Source organism: Pelobates fuscus, chromosome 8, assembly GCF_036172605.1.
Source record: "Pelobates fuscus isolate aPelFus1 chromosome 8, aPelFus1.pri, whole genome shotgun sequence".
NCBI lineage: Eukaryota > Metazoa > Chordata > Amphibia > Anura > Pelobatidae > Pelobates > Pelobates fuscus.
In genome coordinates this window covers 57,425,715-57,451,978 of record NC_086324.1, presented here as the reverse complement: position 1 = coordinate 57,451,978, position 26,264 = coordinate 57,425,715, and the positions used below count along the sequence as shown (strand labels likewise).

Here is a 26,264-nt window from a genome sequence, read left to right as displayed (position 1 = left end):
TATTCTGGGAGGAATCCGTCCTTTTTTGGATAGTGCCAGTAATGCAATCACATTATTGACCTGCCCCATTTCCTCCCAATTTACAGAACACTGTAGTTGGGAAGTGCGCTCTTGTAAGCCTGGGACTACTAGTGCATGCTGATTTGAGGATGCTTGAGATGATTAAATTGTCACATTGTAACCAAGGGATGAGTAACCTCTGGTACAACTTGGCAACCTGGATATACTAGTTTAGCAAAAAAATGTGTGCAAAAATTAGCCATCAATAAGATAGATGAAACAGCACAAGGGACTTACAGATGTTCATTGACTTCCATTGCGTTATTCCACAATAATCTTTTATAAATGTTATATTATTAAATAATGTCATTTTACATAAGTAGCCGTAACTTACCTCTATGGCTGTGATTCTCTCACCACCGCATGATGCACATAATAAGTCACATCATGTTGTGTGTAAACTGGTTATCCCAGCACCTAGCATTACTGTCACTGTTCTAGTTAGTAACTCACTAACACAATGTTGGAGGGTTAGCAAGAGGTGACAAACACAGAATATGTATTTGAATTCAACATTATTTTCAGAAAGAAATTATTTATTATGTATTTTTAAAATTTTTGAACAAAACTTAATTATTGGAAGACACAGCATTAATGAGATAGGGAGTTTTATTTAAAGTAAATCCAATTATCTCATCTTTTTTAATCTGGTTGGATTCTTCCATAATACCTACTGTAATGATATAATGATGCCACCTTGCAGCCAATAGGATCACTCTGTTTGCCTGCTTCCATTTGAAGCAGTTAATAAACAGGACCACCTTTGTATCTTATGGGCAAAGCCTTTATAGATGTAAAACAGAAATCACTTTTTTCAAAAATAATATTAACATAAATATCCTCTTCGTAGACAGGTACAATTGCAAAATGAACAGGAAAAAATTATTCTTAAGTAAATAAATAACACACAAATTAACTGAATATGTTTCTAACTGTTTTGCAATATTAAATAGGTGTTAAATCCCTTATATAATATCTACTGCATTATAGAATAAAGTGTAAAAGTATTGCAGCTACATATAGCTAAAATCCACCATATCTTTAAAAAACAAAAATTGCAAAAGGCAAAGGACTAATTTTTTTAAAAAAAAACTATTTATGTGAATGTAATGCCAAGCAATGTATAATAATCCAGGCCTGCTGATACTATTTTTGGCTACGATGTTTCGTCAATGGAGAAGAGTATAACAATAATAAGTACCATAACCACAATCGGTATTTTCAATCTTTTCTAACATAGTAAAACTAGTCGCAGATTTTCTATGCTATTTATCAATAATGTCAGCCTTTCAATCAGTAAGAATACCTATCGCTAATTTTTCTTTCAAAAACCTTTAACTTTATGAAATGAAACTAGTATTTAAGTACTCGTGGCCCTCATCAGACATTCTCTATGGGATAAACAAGCCATATGTTACAAAATTGTGGCGTATATCTCATAAAAGACAAGTCCAACACATTACATCATGGCCGTTCTCAGAAGAACAGATGTTGCTCTATTTATTTGACAATTATTATTCTCTTTGTTAATTTAATTAAAAGGAATATCCATCAAGAAATCTGAACCAGTTATGTGCATTTAAATAATAGAATGGAGACAATATATTGTTAATGGGAATATGTAATTTATAAAGTGATCTCATGTTACCTGATGCTGAAATGCCAGGTATTATTTGCGATTGCATGCTTGTAAAATATAATGAAAGAAAGAAACAGTTGCTATAAGCTGGCAAAACAGATAATACTGAAAAAATAAAAAAATATAAGTTAACTTCTGATCATTCCCTAGTTTAGAGTAGGGGATAATTAATTGGTTAATAAAATTATACTTAAAAGGACATTCCAGGGTGGATGTAAGCTTAATTTTATTAATGCATTAAAAAAATACAAAACTTTGTGAAGCTGATAGTGTTTGTATAGGCACTCACACACAGAACAAAAAAATCACCAGAAACACACAAAATAGTACACTGAGTGTCTATGTAAGCAACATTTTCAAAGCAAAGCTAGAATTTGCCATTCTTATTGTCATCTGCCCTAGAAGAAAAATATCAATTCAATCATTTATTTGAACTTTTGCATTTTTCAAATAATTATGCTTAAAATATTGATATTAGTATTAAACCCATCTTTTAATTTACATTTAATATCTTAGATAAGCCGCTCAACTGATAACACTCACCAAGACCAGTAAGAGGTTCCTCCAATCAGGTCCAACTCATTCTGTACTAGTGAGCCAAGCTATCTTATCCAATAAACATATACCCAACAGAGATTTGTAGAATCTGTAGTTTAGCTCCCATGCACATGTTCACTCATCAGATATGATGAGTGGAACTGGTATTTAAGCGATCATCTGTAGCACAGCTGCTCTTAGTTTATCAATATAAACAAATACAGTAGCATGATAGCATCTATAATATAATAAATACATACAGTGGCAGCTAGTGAAGCCTAAAGTTCATGGGTACTGATAACTGACTAGTATTTAACTCCTGACCCAATTATATGTCATGCCATGGTCAATAAGATTCCCTATAAATATGCTTTGGGGAAACAACAACCACTTTAAAGAGGTTCAGCTCATTACCTTCATGCTGGTACCCACAGGCAATTTAAGAAGATTGGACAATATGCAGCCCTATCTTTTAGGGAGGAGAGGATCTGATAGCCCCATGCTAAACCTGCCTGATGATCCTATTGTAAGGATACAAACCACTCCATGGCGCCCCTACCATCTATCAGATATCTTTGCCAGCGTTTCTGAAGCCAGATGCTGTAGAACCACACTTTTGTGATGTGATTAAACCCCACCCACATCATGACATCACCATCGCAGAATTGCATCTTTGTCGAAGCCTACTCATTTAGGGGGAAGTTTTATCAAGGAAACACCCTAGGGTCTATAAATTCTTGAGCTTTATATCTGTTTGGTGTCCTGTTGTGGTTTCTTTTTTTTGGTTATCAGGGAGTGCGTTCCTATATTGCTTGATTACTAGTTTATTGATCCCCGCTTCTCTTACCATTAGCATTTCAGAATTCTTGATCAGTGACTTGTTTTTTCAATTTTGTGTATCTATTATCTCTCATCTATTATCAACATTTGGCTTGTCTCTTGACCTTGTTTATTCTCTACTTAGCCCAGCCAAGCTAAGGTCCGGTAATACATATCTGGCTAATTTTCAATGTCCTGTGTGAGAATTCTGTGTGCTGGTTGACGACCTATTCTGACACCCATACCAAGTAAATTATTGTTTTGCTCAAAAATATCCCATGGATAGTTGCTCAGCCACTCAGCAGCATCTCCAGCCATGAATAAAGGGGAGAGGAAACTTCATATATAATCATGATTAACGCAACATGTTTTATTTCTAGCACACACTTATCTTTAGATCTTACTACACCAATAGATTTTTTTTTTTTTTACAACAAAACCTGGGTGAAGGTTTGTCCCTGTTCCTATGGATCATCCTCCCCTATGTACATTTGTTACTGTGTCTGTTACACTGTTAAGTAGTGAGGCAACATTTGAAAATCCTTTAGAACTATCTGCATTCCTGCATTGATTAGTCCTATAAAATAATCTTATCTCCATCTAAATCAAAACAGGAAACAGGAAACAGGAAACAGGAAAGAAAATCCTGTTAATTTGAAGAAGTGAAATGTTAGTTTGATAGCTCTTATCAAACTGTGTCATCGTCGTCGTCTCTTTTGGAACACATGCAGTTGTGTTTTAACGTCTATTGTCATTTTTGAAGGACTGTGATGTATGTGTTAGGATAAACAGAAAAAAGAAAGCCATAACCCCATAACTAGATTACTGATGTCCCTTGTACTTATTTTTGTGAATCCTGTGCTGCTGTATTAGGAAGAAACATTTTTAAGGGACCTGCGGTAACTGTAAATTTTAAAACTCCCCATTCAATATCTGTCCATTAACAGAAAGACTAGTTCTCGAGTAAGGACTGTTTCAGAATGAATAATCTACCAGGTAGAAAAAAAGTATTACAACTCTACAGATGGCTGATATCAGGACAAGCAAGAAATTATTTGACACACAGTATGACTGTGTTGATCTGAACAAGCAAACAAATTTGTCACTACATCGACTGTCACTAGGTACCCAAGCAAGAGAATATGTCCCTACCGTGACTGTTAGCAAGTAAGAGAATAATTGACACCTGCAAAAAAAAATAACAAAAAGTGTCTGATGGACACACATTCCAGAGCATTTAGGATGTTCTGGATCTTGGCTTCTACACTTCATTGAACAGATCTACAGAGATGGATGTACTCTAGGGAAATCTCATGTCAGAAAGAGAGGGGACTTTTTTTTACATCTTCTAATGTAGGTCATTGGACATGAAATGAAATTTTTCGAGAATTAGGAGAGATTTTAATCAAGCTCTATGTGCATTTTTCATGAAGTTGAACCTTCCTTCAGATTAATGCACTGAGCAGCACATTGCCCATTTACATATATTAATTAAATTAGCCCGTAGAAATTAATGTTTCATGACTTTGGAACTTCTGAGAAACAAAGTTTGCATAATGTGCAACCTGTAATTATTATTTAACAAGTCTACGTTACTTCAGTAATGTTTTAATTTTAAACTGCAGCTGTGAGCAGACACATTATTTTAGAATCAATTAAGGTAAAATAATTATATATTTGTTGAATTAATGATAATAGTTATTATAGGATGAACTTAGGGGCAAAACGTATATCCCTGCTATCTTTGAAAACATTATTTTTGCCCACTAAACAATGTGTCGTAAAAAAAAAAAACATTAAATAAAATGTAGTTGGCAGACAAGTAAAATGTGAATTGACTTAAAACTGATGAGAATGAGCACCTCAATTAGTTATACAAATAAGTTCTATATTGTGTATGCTTCTATTGAATGTTCTTACCTAAAAATTGCATCCAGCTTCTCACAAATGTATATAGAAATGCATGTGTGCACCTGTCTGCAAGTGACATCATTGCAGTGTTTGTTGCAAGTAAAGTAATTACTTAATATAGAATTAATAATGTTGTATCTATACAAATGCCAGCTGTTTAGCTAGCACACATATATAGATAAAGTTAGGGGATCTTATCAAGCTGCCCTCGGTCATATTTCTAACGATAGTATCCATGTAGATTTTATTAAGTAGAACTTGATTGCTGAATTACTGGATATCATATACATATATATATCCTACATAACAGGATCAACCAAGTGACTGCCAAATGTCACTGTTATGAAGAGTGTGTTGCACTGATATGTCATATCTGGTCATTTTCACATTTGCTCGTACTCATCACTCAATCAAAGGCAGGCATTTGTTTTTCTATATAGCAATTCCAAAATTCTAGGTCTGTAAACTCACCAGTGCACAGGTCAAGAGTTACATTATTTTTAACCTAACAAAATTACCAAATTTATCAAAGTGTTCTGATCTGAAGAGTGATGTAAAAATTTAAAAGGGGAGGAATCACCAATGGAATGGTCCTGCTGGATCCACTGGTCTTGACGAGGATTGGCCTAAATTTAGTTTTTTTAGAATTTAGCACGGATAGTAGATGATGAACAGTTCTAAAGCTACCATCTATAGAATTCGAGTGATAATAAAGAAACAGATTTTGGAAATCTGTGATAGATAGCTGACTATATAATAAAAATCAATTACCTGGGTACGGTTGAATGCCACTCTTGCGAAAACAGCCTGGGACACACTTGCTCTCTTCAGCTCATCCCGTACTTGCTGATAGATATCAGGAGACACTTCCACTGAAGAATTGGTGGATTCCACTGGCTTGACAGGTCTGGGTATGGGTGGGTGATTTAGAAACTGTTGGTTGATTGCCTGAGGGTGTTGGTGAGCCAAAAGTCTGCTGACAGCTATCTGCTGGTTTATTAGGTGTGCCATTGCTATCTGCTGCCGTACCAGCTGAGGACTAAGTTGAGGAGACAGAAGTCCAGGGCTCATTATGGGCTGTAACGTTGGGACCTGGCTTCGAATCGGGGGACTGTGGTGAAGCTGGCTGTGAGGAGACTGCTCATTGGTTTTCCCGAGACTTGACAGTTGGTTCATATTTGGTAAATGTGTTGGTCTCTGACCCAGAATGCAGTAGTCTGAAAGATTGTCCCGTTCAACTATAGATAAAGAAAATGTTTTTTTTTTTAGGTAAATCAGTTTGCATTGCTGCATACCTAAGGCACACTAAAATCATTGCAGTACCTGAATATCATTACTAATGTAATACTATCACCCAAACTCAGATAGTGAAACGTTCAAACACATGTAGTCTGTCTTGCTCAACAGACACTCCCAAGGTAATTGGTACTTCACATCGACTGTCAACCCAGGGTAGCAACTTCCACGAGCAATGCTGTTGCTGTATAGTCATTAGTTGTGCCTATGACAACAGTAATGTTACCATGACCTGAAATTAGGACTGATGGTAAATATAAACTTACAATTACTGGAGAGGTTTACTCTGTGCATGGCCTATATTGGTCTGCAGGCAGAGCATTTGATTACAGACTAGCTGTTATTAAATTTACTCCTCAGTCAGCATTTTAACAATGTTTCAATTAGCCCCAAAGTAGACCAGGCTTTGGCAGACTTGTCCTTTAATCTGAGCAGGTCATGGGTTATTCAAGGGTATAGTTTGGAACCACACTGCAGATAAACTAGTATAATCTATAACACTGAATCACAGGTCTCAATAAACACCATGCCCATTAAAGTATATAATTTGCTTCTATAACAGCCATGGGACTTGTTCCTTTTAATAGATTACTCTAACAAGGCTGCTATGGGTAATGAAAGGGCTTCATCGAGCAAGTGTACTGCACATTTTCAAGATGCTACAATTAATACACAAAACAAATCACATCTCAATTGCAACATACTGGGATTTTGATATATAACATATTGGCACCATATTACACAGCTACCAAAAAGGCATGTCTGTTTTTCTGTCTGTCTGTCTGTCCTACAAATAGGAATGAAAACAGATTTCTAGAGATCAAACAGATAGATATTTATATACAGACAAATAGAGATAAATATCATCAGATAGATATCTAGAATCTAGATATGTAGATATATAACAGGCACACACAGACGGATAAGATAGACAAACAATCAGACACAGACAAATCAGACAGGAGAAGTATGAAGAAGAGTTAAATAGATATGCAGATAGACAGACAGACAGGCAGGTGTTATTATATTTAATTTATAGTTCTAAGATACTGGACATGCTCGGCCTATGCATAAACATACTACAATGAATGCTGCACACATTTAAATTATATTGTCTTATACAAAAAAGCAAACCAATGATTAAATGAACATCTGAAGACATAATTCATTTTACCAAAAAAAAATCATCAGCTTTCTCCGTGATTAAAAGTGGCTGTATGCTTCTGATGCTAACAAAAAGTGAGGTTTAAGAGATTTCCAAAACGTATATGGTTTAGGAAGCAGTCGAGGAAAACATGCGGATCCAGTGATTCGGATAATAAGACAATGGGTAATAAGATCCCCAAGCAAATGTTCAAAAAAACGATGGTTTTGATTAACAGGCAACTGTTTATTTCTGCTTTGGTATTAACTGTTTAAGCGCATTGGGGATGAATGTCATTGGTTTACATTACATCACTTGAAGAGCTTTAAAAAGACATCAGTATCTAATCAAACACAGGTTAGATTAGATACTTTGCACAAGTTATTTTTACCCTTTTTAAAGCTAGAGTGTTAAACTAAGGAGCTCATTGTGAGATCTGGAATTCTAACAGTCTTAAAGGGAAACATCCGCGATTTTGGCTTTTTAGTTTATTTTTTTTTTCTGATTCTTAAAGGGACATCAGCTGATCTGATTTTTGTAAAGCATCATATACATAATGTGTTAATAAAATATAAAAGAAATAAATAAATGCATAAATAAATAAGAGAACTTTAAAAACATACTTATTTTTCCAAGTCCTGCATTTCCATTTGTAAAAAAAAAATATATATGAATGCATGCGCAGACTTAGTGAAGAGCAACTTTACCAAAACTGCTCAATGTGCCAAACTGTGCGCAAGAGCAGCCTTGGCTGCACCTCCTTCACAAATAACTGTAAAATCAGGGTCACCCATCCTCTGTGTACTGTCCATACAAATAGCTAGATGAGGAGGGGGAATTCTATGCCTCCTTATGTGATGTCTATTAATTAGAGGTATGCTATCCAATACAGTTATAATATCTATGTGTAGGGGCACCATGACAGAGGACATCCTTGCATAGCCTGCTATGGTTCTTAAAGTGTCACTTTAAATGAAAACTTAGAGACAAGCAATCTGTATGTTCAATATATAAAAAAGTTTGGAATATACAGAAGGTATATACAATTTATAGATTATGCCTACATCTAATATTAATTTCTCCAGGAGGTCTGCAATTATTTATTTAGGCTGCATTATATCTGTAAGTTTAAATGTACTTTCAAAATTAGATTCTCCTCCTTTTTAATGCATTTCAGGGATACTACAAAAAAAATAGACATATAAACAGTAAACAATAAAAATAGAAGATAACTCTACTAGCTAGTAAACACAAAAAAAGAAAAAGCAGTACAACCCTTTTAAATCTGCTAAAAGGTGAAGGTCAATACTTTATTGATATCAAAGCTTTAAAAAATACTTAGACTCCAACCTATCAATATTGGAGCAGGTAGGTCAAGCTATCAAAGGCAAAGTTGCCGGTAGCCTCACAGGCAGCAAAAAAACGGAGAGTTAAAGAGTCAATATGGACCCAGTGTATGCTATTTTAATTTGATTTCTTTGATTCACACTGGGGTTTGGGTGGTAGAGCTTGGACTTTAGTCTTTAATTAATTTGAGAGTGTTGGTAGGCATTAGCATTTTGGCTATTGCCGAGGTAATAGGGTATTTAGTCTAGACAACGTTTTGTTGTGTCAGTATGGAGCCTTGATGAGAGTTGCTATTAGACCTATTAAGACTGAATTCTACATAGGGATGGAGTTTACCGCTCGTCTTTACTAGATGAACTAGGTTTATATTTACTCTTTTCGGTCCGTATTTTGGACTACCTGTATAGAGACTGCAGGCAGCAGGGATTTCCCTTTTGTAACATTTGCTAGTTAAACTGAGTTATTTATCAGGTTATTTGGTCAGTATAGTGGACATATATGGAGGGTGTAGCTCGCTACACACATACACTGGGTCCATATTGACTCTTTAACTCTCCGTTTTTTTGCTGCCTGTGAGGCTACCGGCAACTTTGCCTTTGATAGCTTGACCTACCTGCTCCAATATTGATAGGTTGGAGTCTAAGTATTTTTTAAAGCTTTGATATCAATAAAGTATTGACCTTCACCTTTTAGTAGATTTAAAAGGTTGTACTGCTTTTTCTTTTTTTGTGTTTACTGTATTAATTAGGGTTACCCCCTGTGTATTAGTACAACCTGGTGACTTTTCTCTCTGTAGACTTCAAGGTCCCAACTGGAACCGGAGTCTAGTTATATATTAGTAACTCTACTAGCTAGTTTCTCATGACAGTAAACCACTCTAAATTCTCTTACTGTTTAGATAGATTTAAAATAATATGAAATGTCACATTGATACATTTCTCAGCGCAATTTTTTATATAAACATTCCAAGGAACCAAAGGAACCTAAACGGTGACTAGGGCCCCGTTCCGTGGCAAATAAATGGTTAAGTGCTCCCTCGGCACTGGTGACCTCTCCTCCTCCGTCGACGTCAGCTCCCGAGTGGAGCTGAATGTGCATGTGCAGCTAGAGGCGCAGGCCCATTCAAACCCGCCCATAGGAATGCATTACTCAATTCTTTCTTATGGGGATCTTTTTTGATGCTGGAGGTCCGTGAGGACATCCAGCGTCAAATAAGTGCGATTTACTCAATGTAGATCGCGGAATTGGCCTCTAGTGGCTGTCAGTGAGACAGCCACTAGAGGCTGGATTAACCCTGCAGTGTAAACATAGGAGTTTCTCTGAAACTGCTGTTTTCAGCTGCAGGGTTAAAACTAGGAGGACCTGGCACCCAGACCACTTCATTGAGCTGAAGAGATCTGGGTGCCTATACTGGTCCTTTAAATAAACAGGACAGAGAAAGGGTATAAATGTTAGACTATTGGAAGATGTGCAGCTATACATGTTCATTAAACTCTTGCATACCGTTATATCATTTACTTTCATTTACATATGCAAAATGTTCTCATTAATTATTTTCAAATTTGAGTTGCATTTTTAATGCATTATCTCTTTAGTATGGTTTATAAATGGGTGGTGACATAATAAGTCTATTTTCGAGTTTCCATTTAAGACATTGTTCGGAGAGTTTAAAAAACCAAAACTTAAAACATAATAATTTTTATTGACCCTTTAAAAATATGGGAAATGTTTCCTTCAGATGTATTTGTATTTCACACAAAATTTGATTTAGAATTATATGTCAGTTTTCTAAACAAGGATCAAAGGTCTAGGGTCACGTAACAGCATAATCTTCAAACTTAACGCTGTAAAAGTGATTTCTCTGTGTAAGAACGATTTGTATTTTTCTCAAGTACTAGTGAACAATATCCTGTAACAAAGCTTGACAGATGGGATACTACTTACAAACCATCATTATTTCCAGTCACTAAAGATCAAAAGGATTGTGTATTCCACAAACGAGATGTTACCTTGAAGCAAACTGTCTAGGAGTCACTGCTTGGTCTACTCTACAAGTTTCCAAATCTTTCTGTGGACATCAAAACCACTTGAACCCATTAAAAGCACACTCTGTTTACCTAACTCATCACCTTGGGTCTTCTTGGCTCATTTATGCTTATGACCAGAGTTGGGGAAACAATACAACAATTAGAGGCCAATAAGAGGAGCTTTTTAAATTGTTTGTGTACACAATGTCTGGTAAGTAGAATTACGGTTTATGATCCTTGACCTCATTTAGTTGAAGGTTTTGCTCTGCAGATGTCTACACAACAAGTGAATTTTTTTTTAAGTGGAGAATGTGTGTAAAATCAGAGATATGCACAAAACAGCGGAACTCATATACTTAATATAAATTACGCGATTACATCGTGATTTTGTCTCATGAAAATTTCAATCCATGTGCAATATGCATGTGATGGGGAATGTGCAAAAGTCACTGGATATCAGCGCCTATGTCAAAGTGTAAGAACTGTGCGTGAGAAATAAAAAGAATAATTAAAAAGGTAACCAGATGGGTTCTGCCGTTGCCACAAATTTTAAGATCCGCAACCAGTGGTTGGGTTCAGTGTGAATCAGCATTCCTCAGATGCCCATAACAAACCATTTCCCTCTTATTATAAACTGCTGAAAATGGAGGAAAGAATTATTTTATGACTTGAAGGGCAGTAAAAGTAATCCATGGTTAAACCTCTGTTAATGTTAAGCAGTGAGTCCATCCCGTGTGCAGTCGAGAATATTTCAGAGCAGCTTTTATATAACCCATACCCTAAGCCATGCAAGCAGATAGCTAGAAAGAAAAGGGCTGTTTTATTTTTGCAATTAAAAAAAAAACGGGTGTGCAATCAAATGGAAAGTGAGATCTGTGATCCATTTTGTTTCATTTGTGTCTCATTATATATAAACATATTTTAGGATTGTAATCTGCTGGAAACTCAGTTTCAAAAGTCAGATGCCTCCTGGTAGACCTGGAGATCAGTGCTGGAGGTAGCCTTTGAGGGTTAAACTGTTTGGGAATAGTTTAAACCCTTAAGATAAGAGATTGCCCAGGGGCTTCCTGGCACCATAACAACTTAATTTAGACAAAGTTGTTATGCTGCCCAAATTGTTACTTTAACATTTATTTGTAAACATAGGCTGTGCAGCTAGAACATAAACATCGAATACAATAAGTTCATATAGGTAGGTTCCTCTTCAGAGATACATAAAATGTAAACATACAGAAAAATAGAGCATTTTATATATCTTGCATTATTGAGGAATGCATGAATTATTAGCATATTAGAAGAAGACCTTTGTGGTCACATTCAGTAGGTGTGACAAAACAGATAAATAAAACTGGTTAAATATCCTCCTTATGGGTGTTTGTAAAGAACCTAATGGCATTTCTGAAAATTACGTTTCCAAAAAGAATTAACCCGAAATTAAATATGCGTAGTGTGGACAATCCCTGTTGTTTACTTTATGTGTTCTGAATCCTCCCTCCTCTAGAAGTTGAAATGATGTCATGAAAACTGATCTAGTTTTATAAAGATTTTAGGAAGAAGGAGAGGGGTTCCTTTGCAGAGATCCAAAAATGATGTTAGACACTACAGGATAAAAACCAGAGCTGGGGCACAGGAAGTTAAGTTGGGATTTATGGGTGCAATGTAATTATTATTTTACAAGTTAACCCAAATATACAAATTGTTTAGAGGTAAGGAGTTAAAATTTTTATGATTATGTGTTTTTATACTAGCCGTTGGTTAAACACCAGCCAGTGGAAATGCATGGTAAAGTGTTTCTTTATTACCTCCTAGTGTAAATATACAATCAGAAATACATCGAAAATGAAGCATTTTCAGTCAATACTGATAGATTATTTGTGCTAAACATATGTATGCAGAAACCATTATGCGATATGTAGAATTCATGTGCTTCTGAATTCCTCAGTGATTAATGAGCAAATATAATAAAAAAAGCATTTGAACTCTACATCCTTTCAAAACAGAGTTCTTCATGTGCCACCGATCAGTATGATCAATGATATGTGTCCATTAAAACATGGAAGGTGAACCCTAATTTTAAGCCCTCTCTGTGTTCTGAAAATACATGTCGATCTAGCAGGGTCAACTGTACTACAAACATATTAAAGGATTAGGATTAAAATTCAATTGGTAGTCTTTAATGGTCATGGTTTTTAGTGCATACACTTCTCTATGCATTGTCCCACAGAAGACAGAGATAATTACCTTTCATTTTCTTGTACTTTTTATACCATCTTCCAAACTCCTGGCATTTGGTTGCGGATACGTTGGCATAGTATGTGCTATTTACAATGGAAGAGATCATGCTCTGGAAAAAAGAAGAGAGACAAGGCCTTTAAGTTGAGCATTTAGCATATTTGTCTAGAGAAGATTCTTCTCGTGGCAATTTCAATTAGAGGCTAACAAAAGGGTTAAAAGGTTAACGTTGCCATTAGGAAATAGTTATATAAGTATTAATCATTTTCAAATGATATTAAATTACTGATTGCTATTCAAAGGATTGTAAAACAAACAACAAAGTATTTATTTTGTGCACACTAATGTGTTCATATATATTTACACACCAAGCATTCTTTCTTTTACAGCCTTTGCACTAAAATAAATTAACAATTGCTAAAAAGAAGATTTGGGATGAGAGGAACTCATCTGGTGATCCTGTTGCAATTATTGTGCCGCAAAACTAATTCATGATTAAAATATTGTTGTAAGTGAACATTTTTCCAATGAGTCTACTTTGGACTCAATTTTGTAGGTTGGTTAGCAAGTCCCAGCAACTTCCTGGGTTTTACGCACTACACTGAATGGTGAAGAACTGCCAAAAACATAAAACAAAAATATAAACAGTTACTCCAAGCACCATGAGAACATCAGTGAATTGTAGTGGTCATGGTGCATGGAGTCTGTGTGTGCAGTGTTTTGCTATGACATGATGCACATTTTTAATTTAATCCTCCTGCTGCCAATGGTGTAATTCCGGCACAGTCATTAGAGTTCCGGGCTGGCTAGTGTTAATTCTGTGTACATTTAATTACACAGAATGTCAGTCATTATCTAAGTGCGGTCAGCTGACACTCTTAACCAATGAATGGCGACGGCTGCAGCTTCTGCAGCTGTGCAACAGCAGGAAGTGCGTCACTAGACCACCAGGGTGCCTTGGAGCCCAGGGGGACCCATGTAAAGAGACAAACCGGTGCTAAATTGGTTGCCCCGTTACCGGTCCTCCTGGGATCATAACGAATAACCACTATAGATTTTTCCAATTCAGCTATACTTCCATTATAACTTTTTTTGGCCTAGATTTACAGTTATCAGTTCTCCACAATTCTGAGTAAAGTGAACAAACTGTTCTTCTCTTGATATATATCCTCATATGCGTTTTGCAAAGTAATACTACGAAGGTCTACAGGGACAAATCACTGCTTTTTCATTGCGTTCTTATGAAAGTATGTGGAGAGATACAACACATCTGAGACGTGTCCACATCACACTAAATTCACCAGAGCCATAACTTGTGGTCATGTTTATGTCACATTAAATTATTTCCATCCCGCAACTGCTGTCATTAAAAATGACATATAAAAGATACACACATTAAGGACAATAGGCGAGAACAATAGTGATTTAGGACTCTGAGCCTTAAAGGTAAGATTAGAGGCCTCGGCATGAATAATCTCATTAATTCTTCTCAGATGTTTCAATTCTGCTTCCAACTGCAACAAGACCACACAGCCAAGAGCTTGGGAACGTACGTGCTGCTACTCCAAGTACAACGTTTAAACTAATAAGGAAAATTAATATCAGTTAAAGGAACGTGTCATTAGCACCTGTGCTGAAATTCATTCAGCAGAATAGACTTTAACCCTTTTCACGCATCAAGTTCTCTGCTGGACACTAAGAGGATTACATTTTCTCACTGATCTGCTTTGTTTAATGATCCGTAGGGGGAAACAGTTTTTTTTTTTGCTTTTGTGATGCTAATAAAACTATAAGGCTTGTTTATTAAAAGCTGTAATTTAGTGTAAGGCTGAAGGATATTCAGCATGGCTGTGCCATGCTACGAGATATATTCAACACTGCTGGGTAAGCATGCACACCTAACCTTTTGGATGTTGTAAACTACAACTCCCATGATGCTAAGTCAGCCAACAGGCTCGCCAATAGAATGTCAAAGATTAGCAGTTATTGGCCTGGGGAGACCGTGGCCTAAATTTTAACATTTTTGGATAAGCTTTTAAAAAGTTGTTTGTTCACACATATATATTTATTACGAAATATACCATATTTAAAGAAAATATCAATTTTATCCAAAAATATTAAATAATTTGAAAGCGTAAGGCTCATATTGCCCATTTCATATGTAACACTTGTAAAGGAAGCAGGGTCCATGACTTTGCTATCTCACATGAAGATGGCAGGGGTCTTATTTACTAAGAGTGGGATTGTGGTGACTGGTGAATCAGAACTCAAATTTGCTTAATTTCAGTCAAAAGAGATTACCGTAGCTGGAAAAACCTGTAACTTATTCTAAAATAAATTCTACATTCATTGCTAACTAGATTTTCTTGATTATAGCCCCGAAATATGCATTTTTAAACTTTCTGTGAATAAATAATGTGATTACCCTTAAAGTGTGCCTGTCGTGGCAAAAATTAGGCCTGCCATTTGCCTTATTATAAACCTCCGTAGGAACGCTGCAGAGGAAGCTAATGGAAGAGACTTAATGATAATTTCACCCAAACTGTGCCAACTTTAGTTCATAACCTGCTGATTATTACCATAGGTGGCGCACAGGGATCTGCCAGGTGATCATAGGTACACCCTAATGCAGCTGGAGAGCCGGCTCTTAGAGACGCCCCAACAGCAGCACAATAGGAAAATTAAAATATCAATCATTCCTATGAGGCAGCCTGTGGCAACCACCTTGGGCAAGTGCAATTTCTTTTAAATGCTTCCTCATGGTTCAGGACGGGCAGTGATCTTACTTGTCAGTCTTCTCTGTCCACTAAATTATAATTTGTTTTTATATAGTTTGTTTTATTGTAAATTGTGGGAAGGCTGAAACAAACACGGCCTACCTACACTCACACACTCATCTACCCACACACAGCCACACACTTATGACTACTGCACACTGTCACACACCTCACTCACAGCTACCCACACACCACACTCACAGCTAACACAAAGCAACCATAGTAGCACATGACCCACACCTCCTACACACATGCAGTCAAAGATACAAAACCCCAATACACGCATATCGCAGAGCTAAAACACTAACAGTTACCCTACATCTAAACAACACACATACTCTAACCCCCCACCAACACATGCAGCCAGCCATAAAAAGTCACAATGCACATCATACACAGCTACGATACTTTAAGCTACGCTACACCTAAAGAACACACAGTCACCACCGCACACAACTTTCATACGTATCGGTTATGGTGCCAGTAGTACCCTGGTGCCCTCTCAGAGTAAGCAGTAAAACTATTTAAGAAACGTAAGTTGTTAGACTTTTCTTAAACAGTTTGACTACTTATTCTGGAAGGAGCAGCACGGTACTAACCAATAAAGTGGGCTATAGTTGTTATGGTGCTTAGAGTGTTCCTCTAATAAATAACTGTAGCGGAGAGCCGATCTTGCACAGCTATTCTCCACTAGAGATCCCAGTGAGGCTCAGGAACAAGGTGATGTTAAGTCCATAGGCAAGGTTTCCAGCAGGTAAAGTAATACAGCAGTATCCCCATCGCAATCCCAATAACTGGACGACACACAGTTTCAGGAGTAGAACTGACAAGCTTTATTCCACAGTTCCTTATAAAGCCCTCTCCCATGCAAGGGAGGAGGTTCTATCACTTAAGACATTATCCAATCTCTAAGTAGTAACCTCCCACAGATCTCCTCCCCTCCTCTAGCATCATAATCCCCTTATCGTGTACACAGTTTTCCCCGAGTTTTGGATGTACCCTAAATACTTGGGGTACATCCACAAATCCAACATCCCCAGATAGCTCTATTCTGGGGGACCAACATACTTAAAAATTAGCCCATTCGGATGAAGCGTTCGGGAGTTATGGGACTTTGAAGTTTGGACCGACCGCAGAGGTAAAGTATCCGAAAACAGTTCCATGTATTCTGGCCCTGCGGTCGGTCACAAACAGGCGAATGCAAAGGGGTGAAATATTACTGCTAAGTGGCCTGACTGGGATTCGGATGAATCCCCTAGTTTGTGGGGTTCTTTCTACCGAACGGCGGGCCGTTCGGTAGTTTCCCCACGAAGTATTAGGAGTCTGGAGGTCTCAGCGGTGTTTGCCTAGTCAAGTGTCCGATTTTGGTTCCAGACACTCGATGGCAAAACACCGCTGTTCGGCAGTTTAAGATGGCCGCCGCCACGTGTTCGCATCCCGAATGGCGGCCACCCAGAGAACAAAGACCACACTGCAGGAATAGGTAATTACCCGTTTGCAACATTGTTGCAAACGGTAATTGAAGGCACACTTTACACGGGGTGGTCTGGTTGTTCGGTAGTTTCATTCCCTTGTTTTATTTGAATGATTCTACCGAACAACTAGAGGAATACAATTCTTTACATACATTTAACTGTCATTATACCCGGATACCATGATTTCTATACATGTACATACACATTAAACCAGCCATATGACCAAATACACTTATTCTCATACATGTAGTGGGACAGCCCGGTACCAATCCGCTACAATAACCATGTTGTGTAAAACTAAATAATAACAGAGGAAAATAAATACTGAGTGCGCATCCTAATGAAATGGGCTGAGAACACCTATGACCATCATGCACACTCACCCCACCCACATGCCTTTTAAATTATTTATTTTGTGAATTTTTAGAAGTTATGGGGGAATGCATGTGTTCATTAATTGCCTAGAAACAACAGACCTGCGCAGAACTCTTTCTTGAACACAATTTGGGACCAGTTCACTATATAGCATGAGTTCATGCGAGTATTTTAAACATAACTGCAGAGTTGCTTGAACTCTTCTGCAGAGCACTGACGAGGTAATTATTATTATTATATTATTATTATTATTGATATTTATATAGCGCCAGCATATTCCGTAGCGCTTTACAATATTATCAAAAGAGAAGATTTAACAATAAATGAGACAATTACAAAAACTTACAGGGACAATAGGTTGAATGGGGGCCCTGCTCAAACGAGCTTAATGGTCTTAAATATTTTCAGTAATAATAGTAGATTTAGGAAAAAATTGCCACGTCACTCAGCAATTTAGGCCGTATAGTTACAATTCACTTGTCTATTCTGTATAAATATGGGATTAGTTAAAAATTCAATCTGGTTAGTGATTAAATACATTTGTGTTCATTTTACATTTGCTAGATTGCTAGTTATTCTCTTAACTACATCTACAAAGTGATGTTTTAACTCCTTGACTGACAAAGGCTGGGAAAATAATGTGAAAAACAAACTCTTGCAAAATAGAAGCTCATCTTTATCACTAGCGGTCCATTGCAAGGCAGCACCGGTTTTACTTCCTAATTCTCATCTTTACCCACAGATCTTATCCCCGGTAAGGTCAAACGTTTTTGGAGAACTCACACAAACAGCAAGACAGATCATATTTAACATTTTAAACGCCAACAGGTGAACAGATATGGTGATATAGCTGATCCGACACAGACATTTTCCAACACTTCTGCAATCCATAAAACTGTCCTAGTTGACTTACAACACAGGTATCATGTTATATACAAAAAACAAGGAAATCAGTGCTAAATCCACCCTAGACATAAGTGGGGTAAAAAAATGACATAATTGTTGAGCTATATAAAGTTACATGTCTTATATAATTGGAAACAATATCGCTGGGTGAAGACGATCCAGTGCCAGTTTATGGTTTGGGTCTGTGCACCATGCATGTAAGCAAAGAATTCTGTGTAACTATGTTACAAGCAGAAAGTGTTCTTTGCTTCTGTTAAGTGGAGTTCATTACAATCGCAGCTACAGGCTGCACTCAGCAGATGTCTTGAGCAGAACTCACAAGGGAAAATATGAAGCTGCCTGTTTAGAGGTCACATTGAAAGATTCTGCGATTTCAAGTCAGATTTTAAATCTGCTGGAAATATTGCTGATGACATGCAGTGTTTACATCTAGACTGTGGTCAAATTAACACCTTCAATGCCAGTGTTTAGACTGGTGCGCCGTAACGTACAGTCTCAAAAAGTTACACTAAATTCCCGATGTTGGAAGTAACTCTTGTTTATTGATATGCATCTGGTGTGACCGGCATTAGCGATTAAATATCCATCAAACTTGAATACAGAGTATTTTCCCAAAAAAAAAGGTAATTTTTGGAGTTTATTATCGCAACAGTTAGTTGTTGTGATTTGAAATCTGGTTACAATAATAAAGCCTGGAGACGGGAAAAAAAGAAAAATATAGGATAGCAGTTTTATTACCAGCTATATTTACACACACAAGATGTTTAACTAAAGTGAGAATTCAAATTGGCGTAGGCCAAAATAATAGAATTGGATATATCATTTAAGTCAATCAAAGGATCACTATAGGGTCAGAAACACAAACATGTATTCCTGACCCTATAGTGTAAAAACAACCATCTAGCCCCCCTGGGTCCCACATGCCTCCATAAATATAGCAAAATCTTACTTGTATTCAAGCCTGAAGCTGTAACTCTGCATGCTGTTAGACTCAGAAAAAACAAGCAGTCGGCTGAAATTATCAGAAGTGGTAGCCTGATCACAATGCTTCACCATAGGATTGGCTGGGACTGACAAAGAGGCAGATCAGGGGCAGAGCCAGCATGATTCAAACACTGCCCTGGCCAATCAGAGATGAATTGAATGAATGAATCTCTATGAGGAAAGTTCAGTGTCTGCATGCAGAGGAAGGAGATACTGATTGTTTGTATGCATTTTAGGCAGCCATGACCCAGGAAGGATCTCTAACAGCCATCTGAGGAGTGGCCAGTGAAGTTATCACTAGGCTGTAATGTAAACACTGCATTTTCTCTGAAAAGACAATGTTTACAGCAAAAAGCCTGAAGGTAATGATTCAACTCACCAGAACAAATTCAATAAGCTGTAGTTGTTCTGGTGACTATAGTGTCCCTTTAATTACATTCACCGGAGCTCACTGTTTAGTGAACAAACCCCAGATAAACTAGTTTTTTTTGCAGGAATTATTAGATCCATTCAAGCAGAGTATTCCTTCTGCAGCATTTTGTAGCATGTCTCCCTGGCAGAGGTGACCCCAGGACAACCTATAAATTGCAGGGATGAATTTTGTGCCCCACCCCCACCCCCGTTCCCAAAATCCTGTATGTGGGGTGTACAGTCTCTTGGTGAATTAGCTCAAGTTTCTCTCATTTGTTCTCACTGTAGTCATTCTACTGGCAGCCTGCCAGCACAGACTTCTAGAAAATCTTTGATTCATAGTGAGATTTTCAATCATTGTACAACTGATCAGTGATCAATATAAAATGTCCCAAAACATTTTACCAGGATGTGATGCCCCTGAGATTTACAATGTTCTGACCAAGTGGGTTGAGTTTGCGAGCGTAATATCCCAATTCCTACCTTTCCACTGATTGAAGTATTATTTTTTTATGTATGATACTTTTTTTTATTTACACTTCTTTATTTTCTGTATATTTTACCTTTCTAACGCACTAAACATCTACAGAATTTACAAGCTGCATGTTTGGTTGGGGAACACTGAATATAGTTTGCACCTAACTACTTATAGTAAGATTAGATTTTATTTCCTGTATGTTTCATTGTTTTTTTGTTTTCTTTCTTTTTGCTATTATTCAAGAAAATCCTGTGTTTACCCCTTTTCCTTTGAAATATATCAGCAATTTCGTCACTCCATAATCTGCTAAACACCTCGAGGGCAGTAAAAAAGGGTTAATAAACAACACATCTATCCCTGAAGCATAAAATCCTTTGAGGCAGCTTTGCAACCTGCAGCTCACAATAACATATTAATCTATTGGGACATATAATAACATTTCACACATATGGCAGAGTATTTCTTTGTAAGCAGATTTGAAAATTAAATTGCTTTTTGAGTCGTAGACAGGAGCTGTTAATAAAATATTGGAAGGAAAGATTTTTCACTTGCAAACAAAGCCTATATTCACTTAATGCAGATGTTTAGCTTATCCCTATAATTGACTGTTAAAGCTTATATTCAGCTTGATTTTGTAATGAGCAAATACACCGGCGTAAGTCCAGCTCTAACTTGCAGCCACAATCCTACCTCAATTTGCAGAGGTATTCAAGACCCCTTTTCGAATGCTGATTTTAGAATGGAAACAGCCCAAACTCACGTAAGTTTTGTCTGGGTGTAAGTGATGTAAAACCTCACTGACAGCTGTGTTCTCAAAGGGAAATACATAGTACAAAGTCTATTAACCCCTTCACTATCTAGTTAATTCAATAAAACAATTCTAGACCGCGTATTCAAAGGATTGGGAGACAAGTAGCTAAGTCTACCGCTGACCACATTTTTACTGGCCATTACCCATTAAAAGGATAGATCAATAGATAGATAGATAGATAGATAGATCAATAGATAGATAGATAGATAGAACAAACCAAACCCCTAAAGCGCTCAAGCTTTATGTATGAAGAGGGTGTCCTCTATTTTCATTTTACAAAAAAAGTGCAGATTTCAATAGAAATTGCCACTATTATAAATTAACCTTGTTACACCTCCTGACTGTCAATCAGACAACAGGTCCTATTACTTCCTGGTAGTTTAGCTGAGTGGAGCTAAACTCAAGAGGCAGGAAATCGATTCCCTGCCTTGCAAAGACTTTTCATTGTGCTGCATTGGGAAGTCTGTGATTGGACAGCCACAGAAAGTCTGGGTGGGGTTAGAAAGAGAGGGTTTGAAAAGGCTGCAGACGAGATCTGCAACTTTTGCAAGTTGTTTTTCGATATACCTCCAATGAAAAAGATGAATATTTAGATGCATGTTTTCCTTGGACCTATATCTACTTTATAGTGATTTATAATTTTGTGTTTGTATTTGGGTAATGGAGTCCCCCTTTAACTGCATTTGGTATCATCATGCTGTGCATGAAGCCTATCAATAATCAAGTCTAAAACGTGAGTCTCTCTAGTGGTTAACAACCACTAGAGGTGTGTTTTTACCCAAATGTAAAGATTTATTTTTCTTAGGAAAAGGCACAGCATCTATTCACCAAAACCACTACAATACTATGCAAATATTATGGTGCTTAAAGTGTCTCTTTAAGACAAATTCTCACACTTGGCTTTAGTCATAGCACGGATATTTTTGCTTGAATTTTGTAATTTGATTTTGAGTGAATCCCAATAACACTACTAAGTGAATGAGCCCTACATTTTTAGGTTTTATTATTGTTGTTATTTGTTTGACATAACTCAGTGAATTGCATGTAAACACTATAGTATGAAAGCATTGTTATGGCTGACTTTATAAAATCTAGGTACAGAGTACAATAGCTTGCATATAATACTGACCTGAGAAAGGGGACATTCTTTGGCAAGGGTACTCTGGTTCATCTCCTTTAGCAGCATCCGTAACGCATTCCGGACTGTAGCGTGATTCCACTGTTCTGCCGGTAGATCTTCAAGCTTCGAACAACTGCAAATTATGCGCATGTTACAGACAATATGTTGAAGATTGAGTGCTAGATTATATGTTATAAAATAAGCATCTCACTGGTGACCGAACAGCTATTTTCCAATAAATGTCAATAGAATAAATGCTATTATCTTAACAAAAGTTATCTTTATCTCTTGTAATAGAATCTCACTCTGAGTCTGTATTCATAATAGCTTTAAATTGTTATTATTATCACTACTGTTATTTCTCCCAAGTTCTGAGCGCATCTATTAACTGAACAATTCAGTGGATTCTAGGATTCTACGAACACAGACAAACAATTCTGCTCATAGAACAGACTATTCTATTGCTGTATCTCGTCTAATAGAATCTAACCTATAACCTTTACATTTGACCTGAAAATGTATGTCAGCTATTTGATAAACAAAGCATCGGTGTTGTGTGAGGACTGCAAATAAAAGCTGGAAGTTCAGTATGTGTGATTGTGTATATGTATACACACTCATATAAGAATAAAAAGATAATAACAACAACGGCAATAATAATACTGTCAAATTATTTACCATGGGGGATACAGTCATCTTTCTCTTTTTTCCTCTGTACTTCTAGACTACATAAGGATGTAGGACTAATTTTCCCTTTGAACCTATATGTTTTACATTTAAACAATGCTTGAAATAATTCGATATAGATCTACAAAAATATCTGCCCACCTCTGTAACTGGATCTTTAGGGTCACCACATGATAGACATCTTGTAACATGTCAGCGACAGTAACATCTGGGGCATCGGTCACGTAACTGAGCGGCAGCGGATTCCAGCGTCCGATTTTGATGATTCCTGTAACAAAGAGTAATGATTATATTAATAAATCTTTACTTGATGACTTAGAAGTCAGAGAAGGCCATGCTTTCTATAGGCTGCTAGCAGTTACAACTACAAATAAATGTGCTCTGCCGGCTGACTATTACTTTAATTTAATCAGATTTTTAAGTTTAGACACAAAACACATCCAGCATTTTCTTCTTCTTCTCTTTTTTTTCTGTATTCCCCCCTCCCCCCCCCCATGTTGCTTGTATAATACGATTTTCGTACCTGTACTTTATCTGCCTACACGTAAAATTTTTAACCATGGATTGCAATAAAGTTTATGTATTTTTATTTTTTTTTCATTAATCACGTTTTATTGAGGTAAGTCAGTGGGCAAATTTGGGCCCGCAGGCCCGCATAAAGAGCGAAATATATAAGAACAAGGTCAACATAGTAGGAACGTAACACTATACAATACATATCTTAGAATATAATCAGTGACTGTTGCAGGCTCAGGTAACAGTAGAATGCTAGTGTCAAGTAATACTTTGTTCCCCCTGAGGAGGCGCAACACCATAACTCTTGTTAGTCACGTTATTTAACAGGATCACTCAACCGAGGGCTAGGGCTGTGCGGGTAAATTGATAGGCATCAGAGCCTTGGGTTCATGTGTGATTCACTGGTTGGTGTCAAGAATCAAGTTGATGTATTTTTACTCTACAAGTCATGTAGAGTTTGTGGCATCAAGCTGCTTTGAAGGGTTAATGCATATATTTTGTAGGTCTGAGTCCGTGGGGCAAGTTACCCCTCGCTGCTGGACTATGTGTACAGCAAGCTTATTTTTCGCTTTATTTGGCTATTTTATTACTGATTGCACATTGGGGTAACAGTATCCTGCCTTTATTTTCTCCAACTTTTTAAAAACCCCTTAACATGCCAATTTTTTTTTTTTTAATGCTATCTCAAAGCAACTTGTTAAAGGTCAACCGTCAGTTCTTTGGCTGAATGACAGGTTCGAACGTCAGATCTCATAACATGATTGACATCGAGCCAATATGGTGGCACTCACCTGGAGGAATGAGCTAAATACCATGGTATAGACTTCTTAATTTTAATTTTAATTTTTTTCAAATGTATACTTGTTAAATAAAGGGGATAAGTAAGAATAATATTAAACGTTTTTACAGGTAACAGTTCCCCTTTAAGTACTACAATCTAAAAGTGATCTGTCTGTGGTCCTCAGGGTTCCAAGATGGACAGTTCTCGCTGGGATATTTTTAACGTATAATGTGCTTTATAGTAAACCTTTGATAGCTAAACACATTTAGAACACAATATAATAACAGTGGGGAGATGTTGGCTTGAACTTCTACATTGAAACAAGTTACTACAGACTGTAAAATAACACAATAGGTGTTTGGTTGAGTGCCTTGAGTTTATCGAATCCAGCTCTAAAAATGCATTTTTGTGGTTTACATCACAGTCTATTATTACTCCTAAAGACTGGTACAATTACGTCTGCTTATTAATTATTAAGCCTACATTACAAATTCCATAAAGACCTCACACTTAAGTGGCACCATTTAATTGGAACTTGAAGACCTGAGGATTAAAAAAGACGCTCTTTAATTAAAGGCCCCAGTGATATTTACAGGAGGGTTTAAAGAAAAATACAAGACAGAAGAAAAACCCCAGATTTGATTCCAAGATGGAGAGTCTCTATAATTTTGGTCATAACCACATGGGAAAAAAATGTATCATTTAAAGAAGGTATTATTCATTCTAACAGAGCCACTTCAGAAACAAACACAAAGTATGTTCATTTTTAAAGAGAGAAAGCTAGGACTGTAAGAGATTTTTTCTGATGTTTCTGTTGAAGTGTAATTTTCGGCTGAGTGCATTTAAGCTGTTCACATTGTATCAACAACTAAAACTTATCAACTAAGGACAAACACGAATGTCATCAACGATACTGTTGTTGCAAAACTGGTTTAAAAAAGCAATCTGGACGAAAAAAGCACGCACATATAGTTAAAGGTTTCCTGTACACTTTTAACTGCAGTTCCTAACACTTGGAATGATAGATTGCTTTAAGTAAAATATATGGATCAATATAAGGTGCACTCATGACTTGCAATTCTATTCTCTATTCACACATATGTGCACGCAGAAACACAACACCCTAATAATCAACGTTTCAGCCTCTATCAGACTTTAGCAAGATGTTCGTGAGTTATGACATACATAAAAATGTTAGGTCTTGATAATGGCCTACCTGCGGGCAAAAAGATATTTCAAGCAAAAGTTTGAATATATAATATTCTACACACCTTTACATAAAGCATAACATGCCACACTTACAGTACTCATGTAAAAGCTGAATAAGATTTATTGCAAATTGAAAGCTGTTAATGTTTTGGTCTCTGCTGACACCATTGTCAGCACAATTATTGTGAAAAGAATTTTCATTTAGTGCATCCAGGGTAAATATTTTCTCCTAAAAACGGGCCTATATAAATATTTTTACAAGTACAATCAGGACTCACATAGAGGTCAAAGTATTGAACGCTAATTCAACAAACACAGTATGGAAGCCTACAGGCCTAGGCCTACTACAGAGAGGAGTCGATGCCACAAGATCTCTGTCTCGCCTGCGCTAGAGGGTGGTGGACACTGGCAGATGTTTTGCAACTATCTTAAATGGGTAACCACTTTGTGCTTTATTGACTAAAGTCTAAATTCTGGTGAACTGAAAACCAAAATGGAAAAATGTAGGCCAAAATAGCCAAGCTGTGTTCAAGTATATTTCCAGACCATCTATTTTGACTTGAGTTTTGCATTTAATTTTCAATTCAGTCAAATTTACTGTTTACTAAAAAGAGCCTCAAGATAAACCAAACAAAAGACTTGCATTGATTTCACCTGTGTGCGCTGCTATTACCAGCTTGTATCTGACATTTATTATCACTGTGGCAGTTTTACACCTTAAA

At 36.8% G+C, this 26,264-nt stretch overlaps 1 protein-coding gene across 2 annotated transcripts in view; it reads right to left on the bottom strand.

The window, feature by feature from the left end:
* Window positions 1-26,264, bottom strand: part of SATB2 (SATB homeobox 2) — a 136,549-nt gene that overhangs the window by 63,388 nt on the left and 46,897 nt on the right. For both annotated transcript variants that reach the window (XM_063429879.1, XM_063429880.1), the window contains exons 4-7: window positions 23,178-23,304; window positions 22,359-22,482; window positions 13,022-13,124; window positions 5,738-6,204 (exon numbers count right to left, since the gene is read on the bottom strand). In XM_063429879.1, coding sequence (XP_063285949.1) covers window positions 5,738-6,204; window positions 13,022-13,124; window positions 22,359-22,482; window positions 23,178-23,304 — 821 coding nt within the window. The remainder of the gene's footprint in view (window positions 1-5,737; window positions 6,205-13,021; window positions 13,125-22,358; window positions 22,483-23,177; window positions 23,305-26,264) is intronic.